This window comes from Ambystoma mexicanum, chromosome 2q, assembly GCF_040938575.1.
Source record: "Ambystoma mexicanum isolate Mex_15411 chromosome 2q, UKY_AmexF1_1, whole genome shotgun sequence".
Lineage (NCBI taxonomy): Eukaryota > Metazoa > Chordata > Amphibia > Caudata > Ambystomatidae > Ambystoma > Ambystoma mexicanum.
This window is the reverse complement of record NC_090924.1, coordinates 1082413709-1082441091: the sequence shown is the minus strand read 5'-3', so window position 1 is coordinate 1082441091 and position 27383 is coordinate 1082413709. Positions and strand designations below refer to the sequence as shown.

The 27383-nt window shown below is 45.9% G+C and overlaps 1 protein-coding gene across 3 annotated transcripts in view; it reads right to left on the bottom strand.

Annotated features, from left to right (window-relative positions):
- Nucleotides 1-27383, bottom strand: part of AKAP9 (A-kinase anchoring protein 9) — a 2953299-nt gene that overhangs the window by 2381796 nt on the left and 544120 nt on the right. For all 3 annotated transcript variants that reach the window (XM_069648423.1, XM_069648424.1, XM_069648425.1), the window contains one exon: nucleotides 14788-15150. In XM_069648423.1, coding sequence (XP_069504524.1) covers nucleotides 14788-15150 — 363 coding nt within the window. The remainder of the gene's footprint in view (nucleotides 1-14787; nucleotides 15151-27383) is intronic.

The following is a 27383-nucleotide window of genomic DNA, read 5'->3' as shown; positions in this document are numbered from 1 at the left end:
TATTGGTGAATTGCAAAGCCTATTTGACGCTATTGTCTCCTGTGCAATTGTGCTGGAGTATGGTGGTAGAGTGCTCTCCAGGCTTTCCAAGTGAGTAGCAAAGTTCTTGTGTGTATTGTGGGCTTAAATCTTTAAGTTCGCAAAAGACGGGAGGCAGCGAGGGGTTAGCAGATTCCGATCACGCTGAAAGTTCTGTTTATTTCTAAGTGTCTAAGCACCATCTCAAGCTGGCCACCACTTTAGGATAGCAGCAGACAAAAGGCTTCATGGGTGCAGTTCAGGTTTTGTGCAGTCTACTTTGTGCCATGAGGGGGCTGGTCAGTCCCTTCTCCTGTAGCAGATCTTAAATACCTGTTTTCTTCCCCTCATGCTGAGCGGAACTGGCCTCATTGCTGGTGTACTTTTGCGGCCGCTCCGGGTCATAGGCATTCGATCCTCCACTCAGGGATGCCTCACCTGCCACACGTCTTGCTTTTTACCACAGATTCTCGCTCACAGCTGCGGGGACCTTTCACAGTGGCACAGTGGTGCAGGGTGATCTGCCTCCAACGCACACCCCAGTCTGGGTAAGTCAAATACATTTACCATACAGACCAGTGTACTGGCCAATTAACAGGGGATCTGGGACATGGAGCCTCCAGTTCACGTGGCCATCTTCAGGCAGACTGCCATGGCCAAAGAATTACCAGGTTTTTACTATGATTAAATCAAACACCAGGCAAGAGTATTGTCAGATATTGAACAGCTACATGTCGCCAATGCTCTTTTACAACCAATCCACCACTCCTCACCACCTCCCAATCCGCCCCTCAACATGAATGTCTTGCGAGGAACAAGGTCAGTTAGCTACAGGTGTGTAGCACATTCTCACACCAAAACTACTTGTAAAGGACACACAATCCAAGTGACATCCCCAAAATGTGCCATTAAGAGGTTGCTTAAAAACAGAAATTATACATCCATTTATAATTTTCAGTGGTTATTTTTGATATTTTATCTTTGCTAAATCCTTGGGGGTGGGGGAGGTGTGGCCTAGCATGCCTAGGAACAGCATGGCTGAGTGCCTTCGACGGAACAAACAGCTAAGGGCTGTATAAAGCAAGCTTTTTGATCCTCGAGGAATTGTCAACGCCCACCGATCAATACCAAAAGGTCTGGGGGCACCGACCCACGAAGCTGCAAGATCTGCGTCACGTTCTAGAGCGAGTACTCTGCAGAGCCTTCGGCACAGTCCTGCCCGCTGGAAAAACTGGCCGACGGCACTGCAGATTTCCTGATGGAGCCCTGAACCGAGGCTGTGGCCTCTGATCGCTTGTTCCTGCATTTTAAACTGGGTATAGCTATCCGGCCTTCCCGCGGCATGGAGCAGCCCCGCTGAGGTCGCATCTGTGAGAAACCTAAAGGGGATCCGTCATCCAGGTGGCCAGGACACAGCCATCGCTTTTGGATCCAGTTCCTGGGAGTGGACCAGTGCGGGAGGATCACCTGGATGATGTAGTGGAAGTGGAGCACCGGATGGTGAGACGCTGTATCCCCTTCCCTGTAACACCTTTTCCAATCCTACCAGGTAGGATACCTAGGAACTCAACCCCCCCCCTCCCTTTCCAGACACAAACACATTCTCACAGGCAGTTCACAGTGAGCGACAACGGACTAACACCAATACCATGGTCAGGCAATTACTGATTGTTACACACACCTGACTACCATCACACTTCCCCACACAGATAAAAGGCGGAGCACAAAAGCACACTCTGAGCCAGGAAAAGCACATGCGTAAACAGCAGTTCCAAGATGGCAATTTAATACAAGGAAAACGACAGCGAGATCAGAGAGGGTTGCAAGGAGGGGAGTGCCCTTGACCTCTAAAGACCGCTACTGTCGCGAACATGGAAAGTAAGAATCCCAAGACCGGGAACTAAAGCTGAACAAACCTACACTGCGCATCGAAGGTATCCGGGGATCTCTAGCGTCGATAACCAAGGCAGGGAACAACCATTGCCGCAGTGGTACTGTCCTTGGCTCCTAAAACAAAGCAGCGCCAGTAAAGACAGCACAGCCGGTGAGTCGGAGAGACTGATGCCAAACCAGCTTGTGTTTGAACCAAGGTTGCAAGTGGCTATATTGTATGAAGAAATCCAAAGAGGACAGTGTGTGAAACGCATGTGATGAGCGACCCAAATATAATAGGAAACCAAAGGAGTGAATTAACTTTGGGAGGCCAAGTGAGATACTGTATACAGAGTGGTCCGGCGCCACGTCGGTGGTCATTCGAAGGTCTCCGTTAGGTATCCAACTGAATGGCAACTGTATTGTAAAAGTGAGGTTTGTATTAAAGTGGTCTGGCACCGGGGTAGAGCTAAATCCTGTGCACATTTAAAAGTCTTCGATAAAGCAAGGTGAACTACAAATGGTCTGAGCCCGGTTGAGAGAGACTAATTGAAAAGGGGAAGGATCTGAGCCCGGCTGAGGGGTATCCGGGGTGAACCATGAGTCACCCGAGAAAACGAACATTCTCTGAACTTTGTAACTACAGGTATCCGAGCCCAGAAGAGGGGGATCTGCAGTAACAATCGTAAACTAACAGGGATCTAAGACCAGCTGAGGGGGATCCAGGGTGAAGCACCCAAGTTGAATAATAGTACGAAGAAAGGAACTGTGTATCGTATTTGTTGTCCATCAGGCCCTCTGAATCAAGAGACTTTTGATGAGAAAACAGACTTGGGCACAGAACGCCCTGTTGCTGGCAATAGAACTTTATCCTTGTGTCGAAGAGTGCATGCTTTGCTCAAGTGAACCGTCTTGCCACCTGCTGAAAACATGGGGAAGGGAGGCCAACGGCCCGAACATCCTGACATATCATTTTGTGAACATTTTTCTTTTTCATGAACATTACCCCCAGACTCTTTGTAAATTAGCGGTAAGGATTGGCAATAGGTTTCTTTTAGTATAGGGCCTTTTATTTTGACAAGACTCCACTAGGACTGTATTATTAGTGGTTGATGGTCGCAGCTTTCTCCCATCTCTAGATTTAGGCTTAGGTTTAGATAGACGTTTATCACACCCTTGTGAAAGTTGAATAAACACCCTTGAACTGTTGTCACTTGTGTCCGTTTTACTGTTGATGCCATGCCTTCCGTACAGGTCATGCTGCCTCGGACTGTCTGCGCACTACCGGGGACAGAGACGCTGCACAATTGAAGCGGCCGGCAGCCCCCATGTCTGGGAATTGAGAGGTTCTCCTAGCCCAGCGGCACGATTTCAGTTGTTTCTGACATAGTTAGATCTGGAGGACCCTACCTGTGGCAGTTCTGCCCTTCCGATTCTGGGGAAGTGCCCCTGCCTGGAGGCTGTGCACTTTCTAGCCTTGCAGATGTCTCATGTACTCACCTGGGGACAACTATCTCTGGGTCCCAGATGGCTGCAGATAGAGCAGGCCTCAACTAGAGTTCATCTCTCCTGCCCTTCACAAATATAGCTCAATCCGCATCAACCTTCCCTCTCCCATCATCAGCAGCACTCTCCCTAGCATGCTGGAATAAAGTGATTGAAAGATGGGGTATCTCTCGGGGATTAGGTTCTTTCCCTCCAGTTTTTAACAACCCGGATTTCACCCTGGGACTCCGGAAAGGTGACTACAGTCAATGGGTTAACGGTGGTTTAAAAGAATTAAGACAGCTTTATAAAGAGGGTATCACTTGCACATTCAATGATATAAAGGAAGGTTTACTGTGGCAGAGAGTAAAAGATTTCGATACTCCCAGCTGCACCGCTGGGCCTCTAACCCAGAAGTCAGGAAGAGAGGAACAAAGAGGGTTATGTGCACTGGAGCTCACATTCCTGTTGGGTCTGACTACAGCTAAAGTCTCAACACTACATAAACTACTAGATCATTCTAAACCCCAAGAACAACTGCCTTATAGGTCAAGCTGGGAACGAGATTTGGGTCGACAGATCGATGAGGGATCCCAGAGGTATATATGGGAGCATAACCACCAGACTTCTCGATGTACCACAGACAAAGAATGCAAGCTAAAAGTGTGTTTACAAATGGTACTTAATGCCAGATAAGCTCCACCAAATGAATCATTTGTACCCAGAAGCTTTCTGGAGATGGCACACCGAGAAAGGTACCTTTTTCATATGTGGTGGACATGTCCTAAAGCGCAATTCTTTCACAAAGAGATCCTTTCACACATCAGGGCTGTCACAAATATAGAGTTACCGATGGCCCCAATGGTTGTTCTGATAGGTGACACAGGCACAGGGTCTAAACACTAAGGGGCAATAAAGCAACCCTCAGCACTCATCTATTTTTAACAGCCAAAATCACTCAAGCATGTAACTGGAAAGCCCCAAAGGGTGCCATTATCCAGATGTGGTGGGGCAAAATCTAGGAGATTCAGGCTTCAAAGAAAATAACTGCTTTATCACCAGGGAAATACACAATGTATTTGCCGATCTGGCTCCCATTAATAAATTAAGTTTATGTTTGTTGGCTTATAATGCGCCGAAGCCCGCAGGCATCAGGGCGCAGACACAGAAACAAATACAAATTTGACAGGGAAAATGACCGTCTAGTCAAACAGAAGTGTCTTGGGGCTTTTCCTGAAAACAGCCGGATTATCTTCACGGCGCATATCCACTGGGAGTTTGTTCCACATTACACCGGCCTGTGAGGCAAAAGCCTGTTGGTTGCCTCGTTCTCGGTTGGTTGCGTCAAATCCTTATATCGAGTAACTTAAGTTTTCCAAGGTCAATCTTATATATTGCAGAGATTTTCCATATAAACACTTGTGCACAGGCAGGGGCACAGATAGTCCCGCTCAACAAAATGGCGGTCTACCACTTCCTGGCGGAAGGCCTCCCCAGACAGACAGTCTACGCATAAGGCCAGAAGATACACAGAAAAGCGAAATTAATACTCTAGAGTGTCCACTCCAGAAGAAACAAGAAGGAAGTCGGCACGACAAAAGGTAAAGTACATAGCAGCCTCACCCAAACGTCAGGATGACTCAGACTCAAGTGGTGACCGCAAGAAAGGATATATCCATGCCATAGGCAACAAGACGGAAGTTGAATACAGCCCAATGCTATTGCTTCAACTCGATAGAAACGAGCAAGAATTCTTAATTGATACAGGCACCACAATTAATGTGATTAAGAAAAACACGTACCAAGGGCTCAAACATATTACAACGTTTTGGTGGTCTGACATTGACATAAATCCCTATAGATCTAACACACCGCTTAAATGTAAAGGGATGTTTGAAACAACCAGCTCATATAAGGACACAAATTTGCGAAGTTGACCATCTACGTTGCGAAAGGTGAGGTGCCAGGAGGAAGTATCCTCAATTTCAAATTAGCCATGCAAATGGGGTTAAGTGCACATAATATATAAAATTATTTCAGCATACAACACAGATCCAATGGACATGATTGTCAAGATGTTTCTCTCACTGTTCACTGGACTAGGAAGACTAAAAGAAGAAAACTGCACATCAGCCCTGATGTTAAATCAGTCGCACAACATTATCGTGTGATCCCGCTAAAAATTCAGAAGCAAGTGGAGGAATAAATACAATCATTACTGAACTAAGACATTATTGAACATGCAACAGGGCCCGCTCAATCGGTTTCACCAATTCTTCCTGTACCCAAAAAGGAAAATGGAGGAAAAACGTGCATTTGCGTGGACATGCGGCCACTGTGAGAAACCTGAGGGTATCCCTCACTCCTATTTCCCAGGGATCCTTTTCTCAGATGGCCAGGGAAAGGCCATCACATTTGGATCCTGAACCTGGGGGTAGAGAAGTGAGGGAGGATCTCCTGGGTGGAGGGTCTTTGGGGATTGTAAATGGGGTGCCCACAGGCGAGACATGGTATCCCCACTTTCCTAGTGAAGACCAACCTAACCCTTCCTGGCCTTTTTAAGCTATTGTAAAACCTCTCCCCTCATTTCCCCACAGAAAGAGGCGACTAAGAGTAATAAACACAAACCTCATTTCACCCCTCTAGTACTGGGACGAGGAGGTTGCCTGCAAAGTGCTTTAAAGGTCATGCATGTTCCTTTAACTATAGTCAGGCAAACCAAATTGAGAGTCCACACCTGCAACCTATCAAGTGGTTGCAGGTGTATAAAGGGAGACCAAAGGAACAGCAATGAGAGCAACAGGGAGGCCTGTGTGGGAGAGACACTTGTTTATAGGCACATTATAAATAGCCAATCAATCAACAGGGGACCCTTCCCATGAGGTGGCAGCCGGTGTGGGTCCGGCGGAGAAATGGGCAGATGTCCAGGGACGTCATTTGAGGGTTACCAGGGGTTGCAGCAGCGACCCGTGAGGTCTCCCTTGCTACCCCGAGATTTTTTTTTTTTTTTTAAAGTTGTTTTTTTTTTTAAATGCAAGCTCCTGGGCTGTGGCCAGCGCCATGTGGCTCTTTGATTCTGCGCGGCTGGCTTCCTTGTTAAGGCCTCTTAAAATAAAACAGTTGGTTCTACAAGTGTAACAATGAGCAGTGACCCTAAATAAGAAATATAGGAATAACGAATGTGTTTTCCCAAAATTCTATACAATTGCTAGACTCATTAATGGTTCATCTCAGGCACACTTCAGGGAGTGAGTCACTGATTTAATCTATTCTTAAACACCTCAACTCAGCCTTTCATCCTTCTGAGGTCGATAAATGAGTACCAATAGAGGTTGGGTGATTTTGTATGTATGTTTGTTCTCTATAAAGCTCTTAAGCGTAATAATGACACAGCATTATCATTTGGCCTTGGACGTCTGCGTGCATTCACAATAATATGGTAATATGGGTCTATGCACACTGATATTAACAATACATATGGTAATACATTCCTGCATGAAATGTATATCACATTATAGTGATATCACCATATTTTCCATAGGAACAATGCTATGTGATGCAACTTCCTGTTTTGTCAAGGGGTGAATGGTTATGTTCCATCGCTTCCCGCGATGTCACTTCAGGGTGGGGTCTAATTACATCACTTCCTGTGATGTCAGAGGTCAAGGGTCGTGTGATGTCACTTATGCTACCCCTAGCATTTTTGTGAAATGACATCCCTGCCTACATTGTTTAGCAGTATTTTGGGCAGTGACTTATGCAATCTGATTGTGAGCATTTTGTGTATGTGGCCTCCAAATAAATAAAAGGTTTAAAAAAGAAATCCACGTATTACATTTTTCGTAACAAACTCCAATCATATGTTCAGCATTTGTGGTCACCTGTCAAGGAGTCCATACTTATTGATGTCACTTTGTCATATGTAACCTTGACATAGTTCTTGAAAGTTAGACCCGCTTAAGAGATGTCAAAACAGCCAGCTGCATGAGATGTGTCATCTTGACTATTTGCTCGGCCAGACAGGCGCAGCATTACATTAAGCTTTAGAAAATACATAACTTTCGGCTGAAGTGCAAATGGTTCAGATCAGGGCCAGACAAATTACACCAATATTTGGACACATGAAATCACTGAAATGTACACTTGCTCCAGGACAACCAGGAAACGAGCGTCCCCTGTCCAACACTTTAAGTTGGAAACAACACAAAAACATAAAACTAGTTTCAGAAAATGGGCAACCGACAATTTGTAGAAGGTTAGTATTAAGCCCTTAGCAGACCTGAACAGGTTTCTGTACTACCCTGCTGCAGGATCCAGGTCTCCCCCTCCAATTCAAGGAATCTCACCCACCTTGAATCTCACCTGTAGCAGGGGGGGTCCGCTCTGTCAACATGGATATAAGAGGGCCTCCTGTGTGTCTCAGTGGAAGGGTGTCTTTCTTTGCAAGGGTAGGGAAGGCTGCCCATAGAGCTGTCTGAAGGGGGGTGCATGGACACTCTTTGACCCCACAGGTCTGCCCACTGGTGATGTTCCAGGGGCCCCGCTCCCGCAATGGCCTGCTCCCCTCAGTCCAAAAGGTTCCCCAACGATCCCCCATATCCACTGCGCTTTTACTCAGGCTCAGAGATCGGTGCCTCTGCTTCATCATCTCCGCCTTATTTTTCTTTTTGTCAAAATAATTCAATATAATGTAAATTCAGCATTCAAAAATATGAACAAAAGGCTACAGTTTCAAAATTACTCCTACAATTAATAAATAAAGAAAGGCAACTCTATTCTTCCTACTGTGAAACAATAGAGGCTAAGTAGTTAATAATTATTTGTTTATTGGCTAAATAACTTTAACCTTAACAATTCCTCATACACAAGTTATCAAATCTTAAAATTTCCTTTATAGGGATTAAAATAATTATCCATATTAAAATTCATATAATCAAACAAACATTAAGATACGATCTCCACCATTTCATTGTTAAGTCCCAATGAATTAAGAAATCACAACACAGCAGTTGTTAACGATATCGGGGAGCCTGTCAGTCAACATTTCCAGAAAGCTAGCTTGTCAAAGTACTGAACTTTTTTCCTATATTTTGAGAAATAAAACTCTTAAGTCAATTGAGGATGATTAATTGCCAAGTGTTCCAAAGTTTCCATGGTTTCAATGTCCTGGCAAAATCGACAGTGGAAACCACTAAGGCTAGTGAGTTTTTGGGCCTCATTACGAGTTTGGAGGCAGCCATGGTGCTACTAGCACCATGGCTGCCTCCAAACCTGGCTCCATTACCGGGTTCCTGCAATGAGGACTTACCGGGTCATTCCGACATAGGAGGACCCGGTAATTCCTCCTTGCAGGAACCATTACCCATTCCCATTGAGCCCCCATAGGGCTCAATGGGAATGGGGAGGGAGGTAATAACGGGCACATAACAACTGGCCCGTTATTACCTCCCTCTTCCCCTCGCAGGACCCGGAAAGGACGCCTGGTTTTACCAGGCGTCCTTACAGGGTCCCGCAAAGGGAACCTCGTAAACGGCGCTCCCGTAATGAAGGGGGCCGGTCCTGTACCGGCCCCCTTCATTACGGGAGCGCAAGGGTCGTAATGAGGCCCAATGTCTCACAAGGATTTCTCCCATTTTGAACAAATTCCAGCAAAAGACGGAAAATCTTGCCGCAATCTTTGACTAGGGAAGAGTCTCAAATGCTGGGCTAATTTTCCCCTTCACTTATGGTTGTGTATCAAATGGCTAAGACGCTTCCGCTGATTGTATTTTTCAGTCAGAACACACCAATCAAATACCTTTAAAACTTTCTTCACCCTAGAGGGATTACTCATAAGGTCCATGCTTGTCATACCCAAACCATTAAGTACTCCTTCACAAACACCCGTATATAGGCGCGTTATAAATGCTATATCATATCACAGCATGCTGAAATCATTCAAGGAATTGTTCTCCTTCTTTTACATTGCTCGCCACAGTACCTATAGTGTATTCTCACATTACTCCAGGAGTTTGCGGTAGAAAGACTGTTTTTTCCATCTTGCTACAGATGTTATCCCATTCAAACCCAAATCATATAAAATTGCGGTTGTGGGGACAGAGTTAAGTATTCCCATAACCCTTCTCCATATCTTACCTTCCACTTTGGCCAAAAAGTGAACCACCCAACATGGGTATATTCCAATACCATTCAACTATTTTGGTAAAACTACACCTAGGTAAAATTTAAAAAGCAGGATAACCGAATATCTACAGAACCTATTTTTTACAAATAACATATGGGGGATAATTAGGTCAGTTTACTGTTCGACAAAACAGCTCTTAGGGGAACCTAAGATGAAGAACCCCAAATAATGAATTCTGGTGACCTTTTCAAGACGTTCACCACCCATCTCCAATTTCCCCTTAACCACCATTTTCCTTGCAGAGAGATTCAATACCTTTGTTTTACATAGACTGATTTTCTACGGATTTTACCACACATACTTTTCAAAAGGCATTCAATATTCTCTGCAAGCCCACTATGGTAGAATCAATCAGGAGAAAATCGTCAGCGTACGCTAACCATGAAACTAGTGTCTTGCCTATTTTAGGTGGAATGAAGGAACAAGGCTCAATGATTTCCCATACATCAGAGACAGAGGTAGAAAAGGCAGGGGGCAAGAACACACCACTGTCTTAAACCATTCCATGCTGGGATTTCTTTGTTCAGGATGCCTGATTTGGTCAACTTAACCTGGAGAACTGTGTTCTTGTGCAACCTAATAATTAGTTTTAGTAAGCCTTGCGGAAACCCCATCTAGATAATTTGGCACAGAGCAAATTCCGGTTAACTAAATCAAAGGGCGCACCAAGATTGATGGTGGCTACACAAATATTCTTGCAATGGCCTTCCTGACAGATTTTATGGATAACCCAATTTAATGAGGTGCTGTGGGTCTTCCTGAAGCCTATTTGCCACTGGCTCAGACGCCCAATGCTACCAGGTGAACAATCTATTCCATCCCAACAGTATTACTTAGGCTTGTCAAAATAAATATTGGTTCCCATCTTATCTTTAGCATTGAATGATTTAAAATGGGAAACCCAAGCACTTTCGGGCACTGCGTTTACTTGGACTGCTTTTTGAAACTTAATAGAAGCATTGACCCAAGGCCAAAAATTATTCCCTTGTGTGTTCGGCAGACAATCGAGCATCTGAAAGGGGTCCTGGTGTTGAAGTCACACTCTTTGACATTTGGTCCAATTTCTATATTTAAGGGATTTTATTTTAATGATGTTTAATTGCTCTGTCTGACGAAGTTTGGATTTCTTTACAAGCTTAGAGGCACCTCTCATTTCACACTTCCTCTTGGCTCTTTGCTCATCAGAAGTGTCAGCTGACTTTGTCCTTTTTAATAGTGGGATTCTTCCGCCCACCACCTCCCTGTATAGCAGCAAAGTTGGACAAAATAATTTCATCAATGCTGTCTACCATGAACAAACCCAACTTATATTGGTGATTAGTAGTTTCCAACATATGCTCTATTTTATCATTAAATTTTTTTATGGAGTTCGTAGTCCATACTGCTCTATTGCTACCCGTGTTGACAACAAATTCTGGGGGCTAAATGCTCCTAGGGGTAGCCACATGGATATTCAAGGCACAACTCAAAGTACAATGGTCACCCCACAAAGTTTCCGAAATACTGAAGTCAAAGCAAGCGTCAAATAGAAAGCTGTCCATAAAAATATAATCAAGGGTAGATCTAGAATTACACATAAACAAGGTATGCTTTCCCAGCTCATCACCTTCTATTGACGCATTGAGTTTCATTAGGCCAAGAGAATGCATAAAGATGGACCATTTATTTCCAATTCCTAACTTATTCGTGGCGTGATCAAGAGACTCAGAGAGATCATTATAATTCACAATCGACCTGCAAGCACAATTCTGGTCTCCAAGAATAATGAAATTTTCAGAGGACCTGCAAGCTCTCCAATTCAAAACATACATTCTTAGCATAACCAAAACATGTTCCAAGGGCCTAACCTTTGTGTGCCAATAGGTGTTTATCAAAAATATCCATATATATATGCCCATGGTTCACTCAACTGAAATTAGATTAATAGTGCTCCTACAATTGAAACCACTTGTTTTGCATTAATGAAGTAATAAGCTTCCCCCCCCCCCCTTTGGTCTTCCTTGCTCCCCTTTTGTTGCTGTTTGCAAAAATGTGCAATAGCCGTTAACACTGGGGAGCTTGTTGAGCCAATATCCTGAAGGCACACAATACGATTCCTCAAAACGTACATCCACGTAGGGCTTTTGACAAGCGTTCAATGAATCCGAGAATTCTATGAAAATAGGCCAATGGTAGATTTTACCGCTATACTGGGACATTTCTGGCCTCTTCATTCCTGCCAATATTTTTAGCCTAGAGATCCAGGAACAATCTCGCTCATCCCCTTCCCTGTTTATAGAACTCTCATTAGGATTCACTCTTCTTTGGGTTCCCCCCACCCCCGTTTTCCAGAGAAACCACCAAATCTTTACATTTGTGTGGAAAAATCTGAAATAGTCTCCACCCACCCCTTGGCATGGACAATTGTGAGCTTGATTACCTGATTTCAAACCCCAGTTTTCTGTACTGGACCACTGTTAGACAGAAACCTGTGCAGATCCCTCTGGGACCACTGCAAAAGATTTAAGACTACAGGTGTTTCGCAGTAAACCCACTTGGTAGCAGTCTGTACCACACAGATTCACTTGGTAGCTGTGGCTGAGCAGTCGGACTTCCCTCAAGAAGAGTTAGGCAGCATACAGAGTAGGTCAAAAGAACATAGTAGAACAAGTAAACACTGGCCAGAGCTTGGTGTAAAAGAGATATAATTATTTATTTAAAACCACATCTAGAAAAACACACAGGCACTAATAGTAAGCAATTCAAAAACACGGTCACTAAAACATATACACTCCCTTAGAAGAACATTAGACAAGTCTTAAGTAAAGCCCCAGTTATTTTCAGACAGCGGTGAGCGCTTAACGCAGATGGCACTCTAATAATTTGTTAAAAAGGGAAAGAAAAGCAGAGTATAATATGAAACAGATCCCAACACTTTCATAAGATCAAAACGAGGGAGGAAGGCAAGTACAACCATGAAGTTAGAGTTCAGTAGGCCGGATCCACTTTAAGAGGATCAGAACGAAATGTGTCCAAGGTCACACGGTTGAAGTGCACAAGAGTCTTGCAAAGGTTCAAAAAGAGTAGGACCAAAAAGAAAGGGACTAGTTAGAAGGTCAAGGCAGCATGCCCAGTCCAGAAGGTTAAGGGGTTATTATTAACTTGTAGCAATCTTTAGAAAGGGGAGGCCTGGCGGACACGGTACCTTAAAGTGGTGAGAATACTCCAGCGGGGGCAGTTGTTCCGGGCAGCGGATGCAAGTCGGTGCTTCGTCCGGGGGAAGAGAGGATCTCATCGGGGAGGAAGACAGGAGTCTGTTGCACTGCCAGGGAAGAAACAAGCCGCGGAGTTCTCAGGTAAAAGGAGTGGTCCTTTTATTCGCGGTCCAGTGGTAAGTGGCTATCCAGTTGCCGGGGTGCTTGGCACAGGCAATTCGACCACAAGACGGTCTGGAATGCGAAGAGAAGAAGGTAAACTGGTTGTGCCCACCAGTCAGGGGAAGAAGACTCTCCAGCCGGGAGATCTTCTCTGTCGTCGGGAAGTGGTGAGTCGGTTCCGCAGGGCTCCACCGGTGGTGTCGTCGTGGTAGGTCGGCTTAGCTTCTCCCTCGTCGGATTCTCAGGTCCTGTGGCGACTTCTGAAGTTCCAGTCCCCAAAGCCCTGCTTTTATGCAGCACACCCCCATTCACTCAGCCTAGCTGTCAATCAAACATGCTAAGTGGTGGGCCAGCCGGCTTACCACTTGGGCCAATCACACAAGAGTGCGACTTGAGTTACCAAGGTAACTCAGTCCAGGGTGCCTAAACCCCCTCCCACAACCCATGTGGTACCCAGACAGAGTGGCACCACTTTTGGAGGCTTCTGTGGAGAAGCCCGCCAAAAAGTGGAACAAAGGGCTCGACTTGGGTTGGAGTCACAGAAGAGAACACAAACGCCATTTTAGAATTGATTGCTGGCAAAAAATACCAACCGGCGAATTAATATTAAATAAATAAACCGGCGGTATGTTCGAGGCTGTGAGAATTAAATAATTAAAGTTGGTAGCCTCGAACAATGGGAAAATCCCATAGGGATATATTCGCGGTCGAATATAAAAAGTAGTTTCCACTGCCACCAGCCAAAACTCGATCAGGGGGGACGGAGACGTGTCTCTATGGGATTGGTCAAGTGTGTTACTACACAATCAGGTGTTGTACGCTGAGGAGTGGGTGCATAGGAATATATCAGTAGAATAAGTCACATAGTCAATAACCTGATGGCCAAAATAAATGGGGGAATTCAGACCCCCGAGGGCTTGGAGCGCTATACAAATAAAATACAAATACAAAATACAAATTCGTAGGTGATTTAGGATTGATAGGTCCATTAATAATGTTCACCAGTTATTCCGTTCGCTCTAATGAATTGAGAGGCACTTCACTACACTTAAGCGTTCATCTATTGGGCTCAACACCATCGGATGGAATCGCGGGCTCTGCGGACTCGGTCATTTCTCTTTGATTCATGGCATTCAGGGCTGTCAAATTCTTGAGGAGGAGATGGGCAACATAAGATTCCTTGCCATCTCGAACATTTGTTCAGCGGTGTTGGCATCAGAATGTTTAGTAAGACTTCTGAGCTAGTAAATGCTGAACATAGAGTCAAGTTATTGTAGCCCTCACCGCCTTTCTGAGCTGGCCTGATTTTTCAGAAGGGGCGACAACAAAAAATCGACGATCCAGGCTGCTCATCCAAAAACACACAACGCGCACACCGCGCGTGCTCCGTGCCGATGCTGGGGGTTTTGTAAATTCAGCTCCTCCTTGCACAATGGAAATAGATGCAAGACTGCTGGATGCAACTTTGAGTTTACAAAGGGTCTACTGCCACCACTGCCACAAAGCACACAGCTAGCACAGCACGCTTAGTAGTTAAAGTACTTTCAGTTTAGTTTTCCGTCAATTCTTTTCAGAAAAATCAGAGTAAAATGGTACGCATGGCTTGTGTCTACCAAAAAGTGCATTTAAGAGCAGGACATACAAGGTAAATGACAGCTGTAACAAGGTTCTCCTGGCCAATGCAGAACGATTAATTGGACCAAAAGAGATGAAAATAAAGTACGAGTGTCAACACACCTGTAGCAAAACAAGTGTGAAGCCAAACATGGCACGGTTCGTCCTTTGATAAATGAATTAAATCGATTTAAGATTAAGAAATTCAGATCATAATTAATAGATCATGCTGCCAAAGATTAGAGAACAAAGTGTTACCTTGGCCACATCTTCTGCTATTCTTTCTTGATATAGTTTTTCCACCAACTGAAAAACATCCATACTATCATGGTCTTCTCCATCACAGCTTGAACGTATATATGCTAATTTTATGCCACCATTTAAGCTTTCTTGCTTGCGCTTTGTCAATTGTAAAATCTCTTGCCTCAGTGCAGCATTTTCAAGTTTGTACTGATTAAGATCAGAGGCAAGTTTCTCAAGCTCGTCTCTGTGCTGCTTTTTCAGATCATTAACCTCTTCCAAATACGTGGTGGATAGTGAATCCCGCAAAGTCTGCAACTGTAGGATGGGACCAGTGGGAATCCTTCGAGGACATTCATTAAACAACTGCGATTCATCACTCTAAACAAGGCAAAGGATAAAGAAGTGTTTATGCTTTGTTTAATTAAGAAAGAAAAAAAGCATAGCACTACCATGGAAGAATCACAGAGTTGTACAATGGTTATTTCAAGCATCATGAAAATAGATACAATATTCTGACTACATACAATAACCAATCAGAGTAGTATGAAGAGGTCTGTGACGAAACTGAAACAACCAGTTAATTGAATAAATATGTAGTCTGCTGGTAATGGAGTGCCTTGTATTTAATGCAATTAAGCAAGCAAGGGAGCCAGTGAAATGCAACCAGACAGGGTATTATTGGTCTGAACGATTTCACCCAATATCAAGCTGATGGGCCACTGGGAAACTACTTTGAGATGAAGCGATGATAGAGAGAATTTCAGAGATTCTCTGCAAGAGGTGAATCGGCTGCAAATGCCAAAATGAAACAAGTGTGTGAAACCCTTGTCCTAAGGGAACAAGTTACTTCCCTGTAACTGTTGTTCTCCAGCATGGGTCTGGCATGGATTCACATGCTCATGAATCTTCCCCGTCAGGCTGGGAATCCACAGTAAAGAAAAAATCAGTATCAGTTTCGTTTCTGATCTGTCTTTCTTAGTAGTAACCAATCACTGGTCTCTGGGTCATACTGTCCCCAGCCAATGACTGCCGTCTTCCTAAGCCCCGCCCCTTGCAGCCATCCTCAGATTTGGTAGCACGTAAAGTGGCAGTATGACCAAGTGAAGAGCCGCAGAGGGGAAGGAGGGAGGGTTCGCATGTGAATCCATGCCAGACCCATGCTGGAGAACAACAGTTACAGGTAAGTAACTTGTTCCTTCTCCAGCATGGGGTCTGGCATGGATTCACATGCTCATGAATATAATAATACACAGCAGTACACACATGCACAACCATACGAGGTGGCAAGGCTCAACATTAAGCATTACATAAAACTCAACATTAAGCATCTCTTACCTCCTCACCAGGCTCACCTTAAGCGAACAGGTTGCGCAGCACTGCCTGGCCGACTCTCGACTCCTCCCTGGAATCCTGGTCGACTCAGTAGAATCTCGTGAAGGTGTGCGTCCACCTCCACGTAGCAGCCCTGCAGATGTCCAGCAGGGGCACACCACCCAAGAACGCTGTGGTAGCAGCGATAGCTCTAGTCGAATGGGCTCTCGGACGGCCGGGCAACGGTCGGTTTGCCAACCAATGACAGTGAATGATCCTCAAGAGAGCCTTCCCTTGGTTCACAGGTCCAAAGTTCACAAACAGCTGTGATGTCTTCCGAAAACTCTTTGTTCGGTCCACGTAGAACTTCAGCGCTCTAGCTACATCCAGCGAGTGCAAAGTCCTCTCGGCCAGCGATGAAGGCGACAGGAAAAAGACTGCTAACACCAAGGGCTCGATGAGATGGAAGTCCGACGAAAGAGGGGTGCGTCCTCAGCACCACCCTCGTCTCGTGGAAAGTCAGTCAAGTATGTAGGCTTGCAGGATAGGGCCTGAATCTCTCCCATACGTCGTGCAGAGGTGATGGCCACAAGGAACGCTGTCTTCCGCGACAGGAACTTCAACGGAGCCGAATACAAGGGCTCAAATGGCGGACCCATGAGCCTGGTCAGCACCACGTTGAGCTCCCACGCCGGGGCAGGAGCCTTCACCGGCGAAAACGATCGAAACAGTCCTTTCATGAACTCCTTCACCAGGCGATGAGACCACAGGGACGACCGTCCTGCAGTTCTGGTGTATCGGGAAATCGCTGCCAGATGTATCTTGATGGAAGCATGAGCTAGACCAGCTTTGGCCAGCGACAGCAAGTACGGTAGCACTTGAGGGGCTGTAATCCGTAGAGGGTTAATCTTCTGTGCACAGCACCAGACAGATAACCTCTTCCACTTGTGTCCGTAGCACTTAAGAGTTAAGGACACCCTGGCCTTTGCAAGAACCTCTCTGCACTCAGCCGGGATATCGTACCCTCGAAACTCTAGTGCTGCAGAAGCCAGGTCTGCAAGTTCAGCGACTCCGGGTCGTGGTGAAGAATGGTGCCTCCTTCTCTGGAGAGAAAATCTGCATCTGTCGACAGTTTGACTGGTGGGGACGCTGACAAGTCCAGAAAGTCCGGGAACCATATCTGTCTCAGCCACGCCGGTGCGACGAGGATCATCCTGCACCGGGACCTCTTTAGTTGGTTGATGAGCCTGAGCAGCAACGGAGGGAACGCATACAGGAACAGGCCGTCGCAGGAGAACGAGAAAGCATCGCCCATGCTCCTCGGCTGGGGGAACCTGCTGGCGAACCTCTGGCATTTGGAGTTCGTCGCCGCCGCAAACAGGTCGATTTGGGGTTTGCCTCATCGCCGGAAGAGTTGTTCCACTTGATCCTGGCGTAGTTCCCACTCGTGGCACGAGCGCAGCTCCCTGCTGAGTGAGTCGGCGATGGTGTGTTTTATCCCTGCTAGATGAAAAGGTACCAGAAACATCCCCTGGGGGCACTTCTTTAGAAATTCCAGAGTGTGCCCGTGGGTCAGGGCATCCCTCACCCAAAGGTCGGTGGAGATGGATTCCCACACGCTGACGAACCTCGTCAGCCGGCCTCCCACCGGGATGCTTCGGTGGGGGCCCGACACGACGGTCGGTTCAGTCTTACTTGGAAGCGGCCTTACCGCCTTGGCCTCCTTGGCAACGACGGCGAGATTCACCCGACTTGCCTCGTCCATTGTAAGTTTCTTGCGATGAGGAGCAGGCCGCCTGACGGTACATTGAGGAGCCGCCGCCGAATCCTTTGGAGGCACCTTGCTTAGCTCCGGAATTCCGAAAGGACGGCCGCCGTTGCTGCAGAACTCCCAAGGCCCGAGCCGTCCCCGTGTCGGTCTTGATGGCCTGCAGTGACTCATCCACTGTCTTTCCGAACAGATTGTTCCCGTCGAAGGGCATGTCCAAAACCTTGGCTTACACATCTTGGTGGAAATCCGTCGCCTTGAGCCACCCCCGCCGTCGAAGGTAAACGCTGTTGCCCAAGTGGCGTAAACCGGTGTCGGCAATGTCTGTGGCCACAGTTATGACGTGGTCCGACGCCACCTCACCCTCCTGTAGGATCGCCAGGGCCTCTGCCCTCTTGTCGTCCGGGAGGAAGTCCAACAGGGGGGCGATCTTGTACCACAACTTCCTGTCATAGCGGGCCACAATCGCTAGGGCGTTGGCCGCCTTAATCGTTGTTGCCGCCGACGAGATGACTCGTCCCATGGCATCTAGTTTCTTTCCCTCGCCGTCCGGTGGGGAAGTTGAAGCCGAAGCCGCCCCCCCGCTTTCTTCTTGGCCGCTGCCGAGACGACCGCATCCGGGGTCGGTTGTGCTCTAAGGCACAAAGGGGGGCCATCGGGGACCCGGTACTTCTTCTCGTACCAGTCCCTTTTGGCAGGCGTCATCCAGCGTCCCAGATGTCATCCAGCAACGGCACCGCGAGGACCGTCTTCCTCTTGGCCTCGCGCCGTTGGTAGAGGAAGCCTTCCTTCTTTTCTTCAGGGCAGAGCTGAAAAAGCTCGGACGCCCTGGCAATCATGGCGTGGAAGGAGCCAATTTTGTCAGGCGGAGATGGGAGGTCAGTCCCGTCGTCGCCATCCGTCCCCGTCGTGGCCGTGTCTTTTCCCGCGTCATCCCTCGGGACCGGGTAAGGTGATAAAGGCTGAGAAGGCCGTGGGGGCTGAAGGGGAGCCGGATTAATTCTCCTCTTGTTTGGAGGGCTTTCTGATGGACCCGGTTCAGCTGGGTCGTCCATCGGGGGTAGGGGCAGTCTTGTCTTCATCTCCGTGCATAAGGTTTGGATTGCCATCAATATGGCCGCCGAGTTGTCTTGTGGCTCGGGCTGTGACAGGCGTGCCGGGAGCGACGGTTGTTCCTCCTCCATGGGAACCACGTCGTCGCCACCCTCGCTCTCATCGTCCCCCTGGTCGGGATCCCTCCTGTGGGACCGGGCCTCTTCCAAATTTTCGGTCATTTCCTCCTCAGAGGTTTTGTCCATGTCCATAATGGCCACTGGCCCCCCCATCCTCTTTTTCCAACGGGGTCTTCATGGGGGTCTTCTCGATGGGCTTAAAATAGGATTCCCTCCGCAGAGGCAGGGAAACCCTGGGCCCCGAGGTCGCCTCCACTAGGATAGCCTCCACAGGCTTTGCCAGGGCCGCAGCGACTCCTTCAATCGAGAACCTTGGCCGGGATCAGGGCCTTCATCACCTTTGGTGCGCTTGAGGCCTTCACCTTAGGGGGAGGGTCACCGCCTCGCTCCCCTTCGGCCTGTTCCTTCAAGATCGACCGGGGCCTCTCCAGAAGCTTAGCCGGGTTCTCAGGTTTTCTCTTCCCCGAGCAAGAGCGTTGGCTCACGATTGATGGCGTCGGTAAAGGTGCCCGCGGACTCGCAGTGCTTTGCCTTCTGTTGGGCCCCGTCGCTTGGGCGCCCTCAGAGGACTTAGAAGACCGCTCGGACTTCTTCTTCTCACCTGCTGGGCTCTTGCCTTCCAGCCATCCGTCATAGTCCGATCCGACATGTTCATGCAAAACGCACAGTCCTTCTCCACGTGCGTTTTGTCCTTGTGGAGGCAGTAAAGGCATTTTGAATGCTCGTCCCCCTTGAACACATTTTGTAGGTTGCATCCAGGGCAGATCCTGAACAGTTTGCCGGGAGTCGAGCTTCCCTTCTCCTGGGCCATGTTCTTCTCGCCCACGAGGTAGGCCTCAGAAACTTCTGGAATCCTCCAAGAAGCGCAACTCGACGAAAACTTCACCCTTGAGGGGCGTACATAAATCCGAAACGGGTCCCCGTTGATCGGAAGTAGAAACGGTGGAGCTTGAGGCTCGATTAAACCAAAAAATGAGATAAATCTCTTTGAAAAAGCACAAAACGCAGTAAAAGCTCGAGAGCTATAGCACGAGAACTCCCAACACTTGAACATGTGGTAAAAATCTGAGGATGGCTGCCAGAGGCGGGGCTTAGGGAGAGGGCAGTCATTGGCTGGGGACAGTATGACCCAGAGACCAGTGATTGGCTACTACTAAGAAAGACAGATCAGAAACAAAACTGATACTGATTTTTTCTTTACCGAGGATTCCCAGCCTGACAGGGAATATTCATGAGCATGTGAATCCATGCCAGACCCCATGCTGGAGAACTGTGTTTTGTTTTTCATAAAAGGGGAATATGGTAACATGTTTTGGAGCTTAGGAATATATGTCTGCGCTTTGTGGGTAGAAATAGGAATCCAATAGGTGGGTAGAAGAACCCCTAGTCAACTTTAGTTCTGTGATGAAAGAGTAAATTGAAAAAGGCAGGCATTTAGGAGGATTCAACATGAGGCAAAAGAATGACATCTTATTTTGTAATAGAGTATGTCCTCAAATGATTACCCTTTTAAATAGAATTGCAATTGTCAGTGTATCAGTGGATTGAAATAGGTTGGGTTAATTATGTAGTTTATTAAAAGTTTAAACAACACAACTGGCTAGTGGATCTTCCAGCAGCTCTAGTGCTCTGTTGAGCTATACCCCCGCCAGAGAGTTGCTTGTTGTAAAAGACTCTAAAAAAAATAACAGTGCCACTTCACATGGATTAGTATACTGCAACAGGGTCCTTGGTAGGATCCTTAAATATATGTGGAAATCAGGGTCAGAGGTTACAAATCAATAAACTTTTACTTATGCAGCTATACTGTTGGTTGAGAAGGGGAATAGATCACAAACAAGTGCTACAACCTGGTGTCTTTAATGTGGAGACAAAATACCCAGAGGTATTCAAAACTGTTTAAACAAAGCAAATACAAATGGGAACAACCCGGTCAAATAGACTGGGTTTAAATGAACAAACGTGATGTCTTACTTACATTCAATAACATATAGTGTTTTATAAATACATAGATAACACAGAAAAAACTTCTAGTGAACATAACATAAAAATGATGACAGTGTGTGGTATCAACACTGGAACGATGAGAAATCTTGAGGATCTAACAAAGATGAGTTAGACTCCATTAATCAACGTAAAAATAATCTGATACGCACCGAGATGCATGGAACCTTCATGCTTGAATATTTAAAAGCAGGAATCATCCCAGAAGGACTGCAAGTTAAAAACATAACTAGGGTGTTTATTGACAATCCCAAATTTAAGAAGAATTTCAGTGGAGTTGGCAATAAGTGCAGCCGAGACTGGATCATCTTAATTATCGACACTGCCACTGAAGAATGCAAAAAACAGGGCGAGGAGCTACTGGAACGAGAGAAAAAGTTTTCTGAGAATACAACTATACAAGACGCCAAGAAAAAGCTTGTGAAATTAGAAGAAGAAATCGCTACATTCAAACAGATCACAATTGATAGGAAAGTCCAAAAGTTTAGAAAAGATCTTAACAATTACGGAGAGGAAAAAATCTTTCCCTATCTATGAGAGACGTACTACACAGATCTACAGCAACAACAAAGCAATTTCTACAGACGAACAAAGTCGTCAATTTGTCAGGGAGCTCTGCATCTTCCGGCAACAGCGACCCAAGTACCTCGGGAGGAAACACCACTGCTGCCCCACCCCAACATCCTTTTTTTAATGGGGTGGGCAACACGGACGCCCCAGGAGACGACCCGCACAACAAGGGCAATACATGCGCACCAGACCGTGGTATTCAAACCAACCGTAACACAACAAATTCCAATTTTCAACCTATCATCAAGGAGACTTACCGTCTTTGAAGAAACACTACTTGAGAAAGGCTTATCTTTTGTACCGTAAGACCCCCTCCAGGCTGAATTAGAGCTCAAAAGATTGTTTCAGAACATCAGGCTCAAATATTTTTTTTACATTTATTTGCCAACCATCCAAGAAACTAATCCAATGACGGACACCCGCGAGAGTGATTCAGTTAAAAACACTACCGGATTCAAACCAAAATCTATATTCATGCCTCCACCACATACCATCCCGGTTGAATTCAAGACTTTTGAGAAATTAGTTATTAAGACTCTATCCGAAGGACTCTCCGACAAAAATTACTACCAGGACAATCTAAGTCACGAGGAAAAGAAATCCATGATGGATCTTAATCAAGATGCCTCCATCACTATCAAACCAGCAGACAAAGGGGGAGGAGGGAATCGTTATAATGGATACCATAAACTACAACAAAGAATGCCAATGCTTATTAGCAGATGCTATATCTTATATAATACCGGACCACTATCCAACATCAAGGCTCCAAGATGAAATGTTATGTTATGTTTTTGCAATTTATAAAGCGCACGGTCGCCCGAGGGCATCATGGCGCTAGAGAGGAAGACTGCTCAGTGAGAGTCTTCTAATTTACCAGTCTTACTAAACATGCGGAGCAAGAAGGCTGGATTTGCGAAGGCGAACAACTTTTCTTAAACAAAATACATCCCAGAATACCAGCATTCTACATTTTACCCAAAATCCATAAGAACGCCAGACAACCCCCTGGAAGACCAATTGTCTCCGCGTGTGACTCACTTCTTGAACCACTCCCCTGATATAGGGATTAGTTTCTAAAACCGTTTGTGTGCAAAATGACATTGTACATAAAAGATGCCACAGACATTATCCAACTCCTACAAGAAATCGAACTACCTGAGCACTGTATTCTAGCCACTATGGATATTGAATCATTATTTACCTCCATTTTCCAGGCAGAAGGTCTAACAGCACTGAAAATCTGCCTTGATAAAAGGACAGACCTCACCACGACTCCTACCGACTTCATCCTAGAATGTGTCAGGCTTGCAATATCTGAAAACCTTTTTATATTTGGAGACCAATTGAACAAGTGAAGGGGGTGAGTATGGGGGTAACTTTTGCCCCAGATGTTGCCAATCTTTACATGGCCCAATATGAAGACGATCACATACATGATGACCACAATCCATTTAGGCCACATATGCAACTCTGGCGACATTACATTGACGACGTTTTGCTAATATGGACTGGCACTGAATCAGATCTCTGTTTGTTCCACTAGTGGCTTAATGCAGGTAACGACTATATTTGTTTTACCATCGAATGGAATCAACAAGCAGTCGATTTTTTGGATCTTCACATATACAGATCAGGAAATAATTTAAAAACGGAATTATACAGAAAACAAACTGACAGGAACAGCCATTACATTTTACCAGTTACCATCCACAAGGCCTCAAGTACAACTTACCATACGGCCAATTCCACAGGATAAGACGGAACTGTTCAGACAAAGACAAATATGATGCACATGCCAACAGCCTATAGCAGAGACTGACAAACAGGTGCTACCCCAAAAAACTTCATTAAACAAGCATGCAAAAGAGCTGTGAACACAGATGGGACAATTTGTCTAACACCAAAGAGTAAAACAGCCACGGATAGGGTCGTATGTGTCACCACATATAGCCCCCTCAGTGATTTAAACAAGAAAACCAATAAAAAAACTGGCATCTAATCAAAAACAAAGGCACTCTGGACAAAAAAACACTTTTTGCCTTCAGAAAAAACAAGAACCTTAAAGATACCTTGGTTCACACATATGTAGAACCCATCAAGAAAACCAACATATTATGGAATCTACCGAATGTCATGGGCCACTACAAATGTGGAAACTGTATTGCATGTCGATTCACCATTCGTACCAAAACTTTTGACCATCATGACTACCACAGGTCCCTACAAAGCCATACTAATTGCAACAGCAAATTTGTAAAATACAGCACTAAATGCCCATGTGGTTTGTTATACATAGGAAATACCATCAGATCTATCAAGCAGCGGATCTCGGAACACAGATCTTGTATCAAGAATAAAAATCCAGATAAACCCCTGGTCGAACACTATAGTCGGCAGGGACATTCCAACGAGGACATCACCTGGACAGTCATCCAACAACTGATCCCACAAAAAAGAGGGGGGTACATGGATAAGGCACTTACTAGGTTAGAGCAGCATTGGGTACATAGACTCAACACTGAGTGGAAACCCTTCTTCCAATAGTACCCACACCTTTTACGTACTAAGAACCAGAACTAGTTCAGGCTATCATCTCATGCATGACACTAACACGGCAGGTGCCCTAACCGTTGCAATCCTTTTGCTCTGCACGCATCATGTATGTCACCAAATACGACAGGTGCCCCAATCAGCTCCAAGATATGGCTGAGTAGTGCTTCAATTTGGGGCGTTTTGGCAATAACACGGCACATATGTGTTTAAATATTTTGATGCACCCCCTCATTAGAATGTTTTTTCCTGTACTATAATCATCTCGTGTTACTGTGACGGAAAAAAACCTCTTTGGATTGTGCCCATCTTATTTACACTCACTTCACGTGGATCCACAGATTGTTCAAATGTGATTTTACCTTGTTTGTGGGGGATAGATTGCATGACCAAATCAGATGTGTTTTACCAATATGCACTTGGTCCATTGAATAGTGGCCTACAGCCAGCAATTTGTACCCGTTGTGTGAGTTTTCCCTAATATTGTTTACAGTGTGGGCGCATACTCATCTCTATAGGCGCGCGCACACACTGACATGGCCGCGCTCCTACACTCAAACACAAGCGGCCACAACTGCCAGGTCTCATTGTCCGTCACGTTCACTTCCATCACTTATCGAACCCCGAAGGACTAAGTGGCTCGGACGACCCCCCAGAAGCGGACCAATAAGGCTGCATGATTGAATACACTACGGCGTCCCCGACTACGACTTACACTCGTTTTCCGGCACGCCTACTTCTATGTGGCATAATTCTATTGGACCACTAAGCAGTGACACGTCTCTTGACGCTGACCAGTATGTCACACTCATGGACCATGTGACTCTGAAGAGCCCCCCGAGGCGGACCAATAAGGCTGTCAGATTGAATATACGAAAGCGTCCCAGACTACGGCGTTGACTTGATTTCTGGCACTCCCACTCCTATGTGGCATTATCTCATTGGACCACCAAGCTGTGACACGCTCTCCGAGGCAGACCAGGACGGGTCTTTTGCGACCGAGTCTCCCACCATGGATTCTTCCTGCATTTGATTGCGGACACGGCAGACGAGAGGATTCGATCCCCCTGCTTAGCGCATGTAAGTTCATGCGGATCTGTATCTCGCTACACTCTATCTTGTGGTAGTCCTGGACTCCTGGGTCTCATTTCGTGCCTTGATCACACGTAGCTGGAGTTATCCCGCATTTTGGATTTGGTTCCATTCATGGGTCTCTCTTGTCTCAACCCGCACTCTGAATACATTAATGATACAGATCCTCCATTATATATCCCATCGGGGGGTTCTGGTATTACTAATATTGATGACGGTCATTTCTACTCGGCGAAGTGACTTACTATACCTCCCTCTCCACAGATTTCGTGAGTTAGCTGACACAGTGTACAGTATTTCTCCACAACCGTTTTGGCAATATGTCACCTGGACAAGACTCACGCACATAATCTCTTGAGAGGTAAGAACTGAGGTGTGTCCCACTTTAGTCTCCGACTTTTTAGCTTAATGAGACCTTTTCTAAAACCACCATATGGTTTTGTGTCGTTACTACAGGTACTCATTACCCTGTTACATACATGTGTTCCTTTTTTGGCAACTTATACGCCAGATTCCACCTATGCTAGAGTGGTGTGGTCCAACGCACTTACCAATGGACTATCTTGTCTTAAGGTAAGATCTACGCTAAGTTATTTTAACAGTGTTCTCCTGCCACCATATATAAGCATTGTTAAGAGCCATTTAATGAATATACTCCATTTTTTCCCAGAGGTTACAGCATCTTTATCAATTTTACCCTTAATACTTGTAGACTGAATACCATGGAGTGGGATCTACCATCCATCCACACGTCCTGATGAAGGCCTGCACACACAAGCTTTATTGAACAGCTCTACTTTAAGGCCAAAACACCACAGTGTCGACGATTTCTCAATCGTTCCAGTGTTGATGCCACACACTGTCATTTTTGTTATGTTCACTAAAAGTTTTTTCTGTGTTCTCTATGTATTTATAAAACACTATATGTTATTGAATGTAAGCAAGACATCACGTTTGTTCATTTAAATCCAGTCTATTTGACCGGGTTGTACCCATTTGTATTGTATGCTTTGTTTAAACAGTTTTGAATACCTCCAGGTATTTTGTCTCCACATTTATTTAAATTAAACACATCAGGTTGAAGCACTTGTTTGTGATTTATTCCTGTTCTCAACCAACAGTATAGTTGCATACGTAAATGTTTATTGATTTGTAACCTCTCACCCTGATTTCCACATATATTTAAACATATGCCCACCTGGGTTTGTCAGGGTATAGCCAGGTGCCCTCTATATATTTTAGGTCTTGGTAGGTTTCTGTCAAAATGGGGGCCAAAATCCCCTCTCAACCTGGGTAGACGGCCTATCAGGGTAATACGAGAGCCAGCTTTACCCCCGAGGCAGTGTGGGTCCCCTCAAATATTCATGGCACATCTTATGGACATTAGTGCCTCTGTCTCAATGCATATCAGCCTTTGTCCGGACCAGGACCGCTTCTATTTTTTTGTTGGTTCCCACGAAACTACAGCTGTCAGCGTGCACCAGACACCTTAGAAACGTGGGATGGATTGTGAATCCTGGGAAGCAGCATAACCAAGAACAACTGCTGGTACTACAGGTAGCACAATTCACTTCATCCAAACAGACAGGGCCCTGCCTGTAACATGATGAACCGACTCTCTATCAAAATAGGAATGTACTAGACTTCCACATTCAGAATCTAAATAGAGCACTAATACCCACCACCCCCCACAAACCCCGGACTATCTACAGGGGTTCAGTGGGGCAGCAGCAGAGGACCTGGAACCAGCAGGGAGCTATCCAGCACTAAGGTAGACCTAGGAACAGCCAACAGCCCTCTTTGAACAGTGACTCACCAAGGACAGGCGAGCAACAGAGAGCAACAACCCCTCTGACCGCATGGCCAGCTGGAGGGAAATGGAGGTGGAAAAGGTCTTTGAAAACTTCCAGGGAAAGTCCCGGTACTCACGGGGATAGCTCAGGCAGTGATTGGCTCAGGGAATCAGCAGACTTGAGCAGCCAATGGGAGAAAAGGGAGGTTTCTAGGCAGGTAGGACAGCATTATAAAGAGCCAGCAGAGCCAGTTGACACTGAGAAGTGCATGGGTGAGGCCAAAGAGAAGATTCAGGAGGACCAACAGACCAAAGAGGAAGGTGCAGCAGTTGGAGGAGGCTTTGGAGT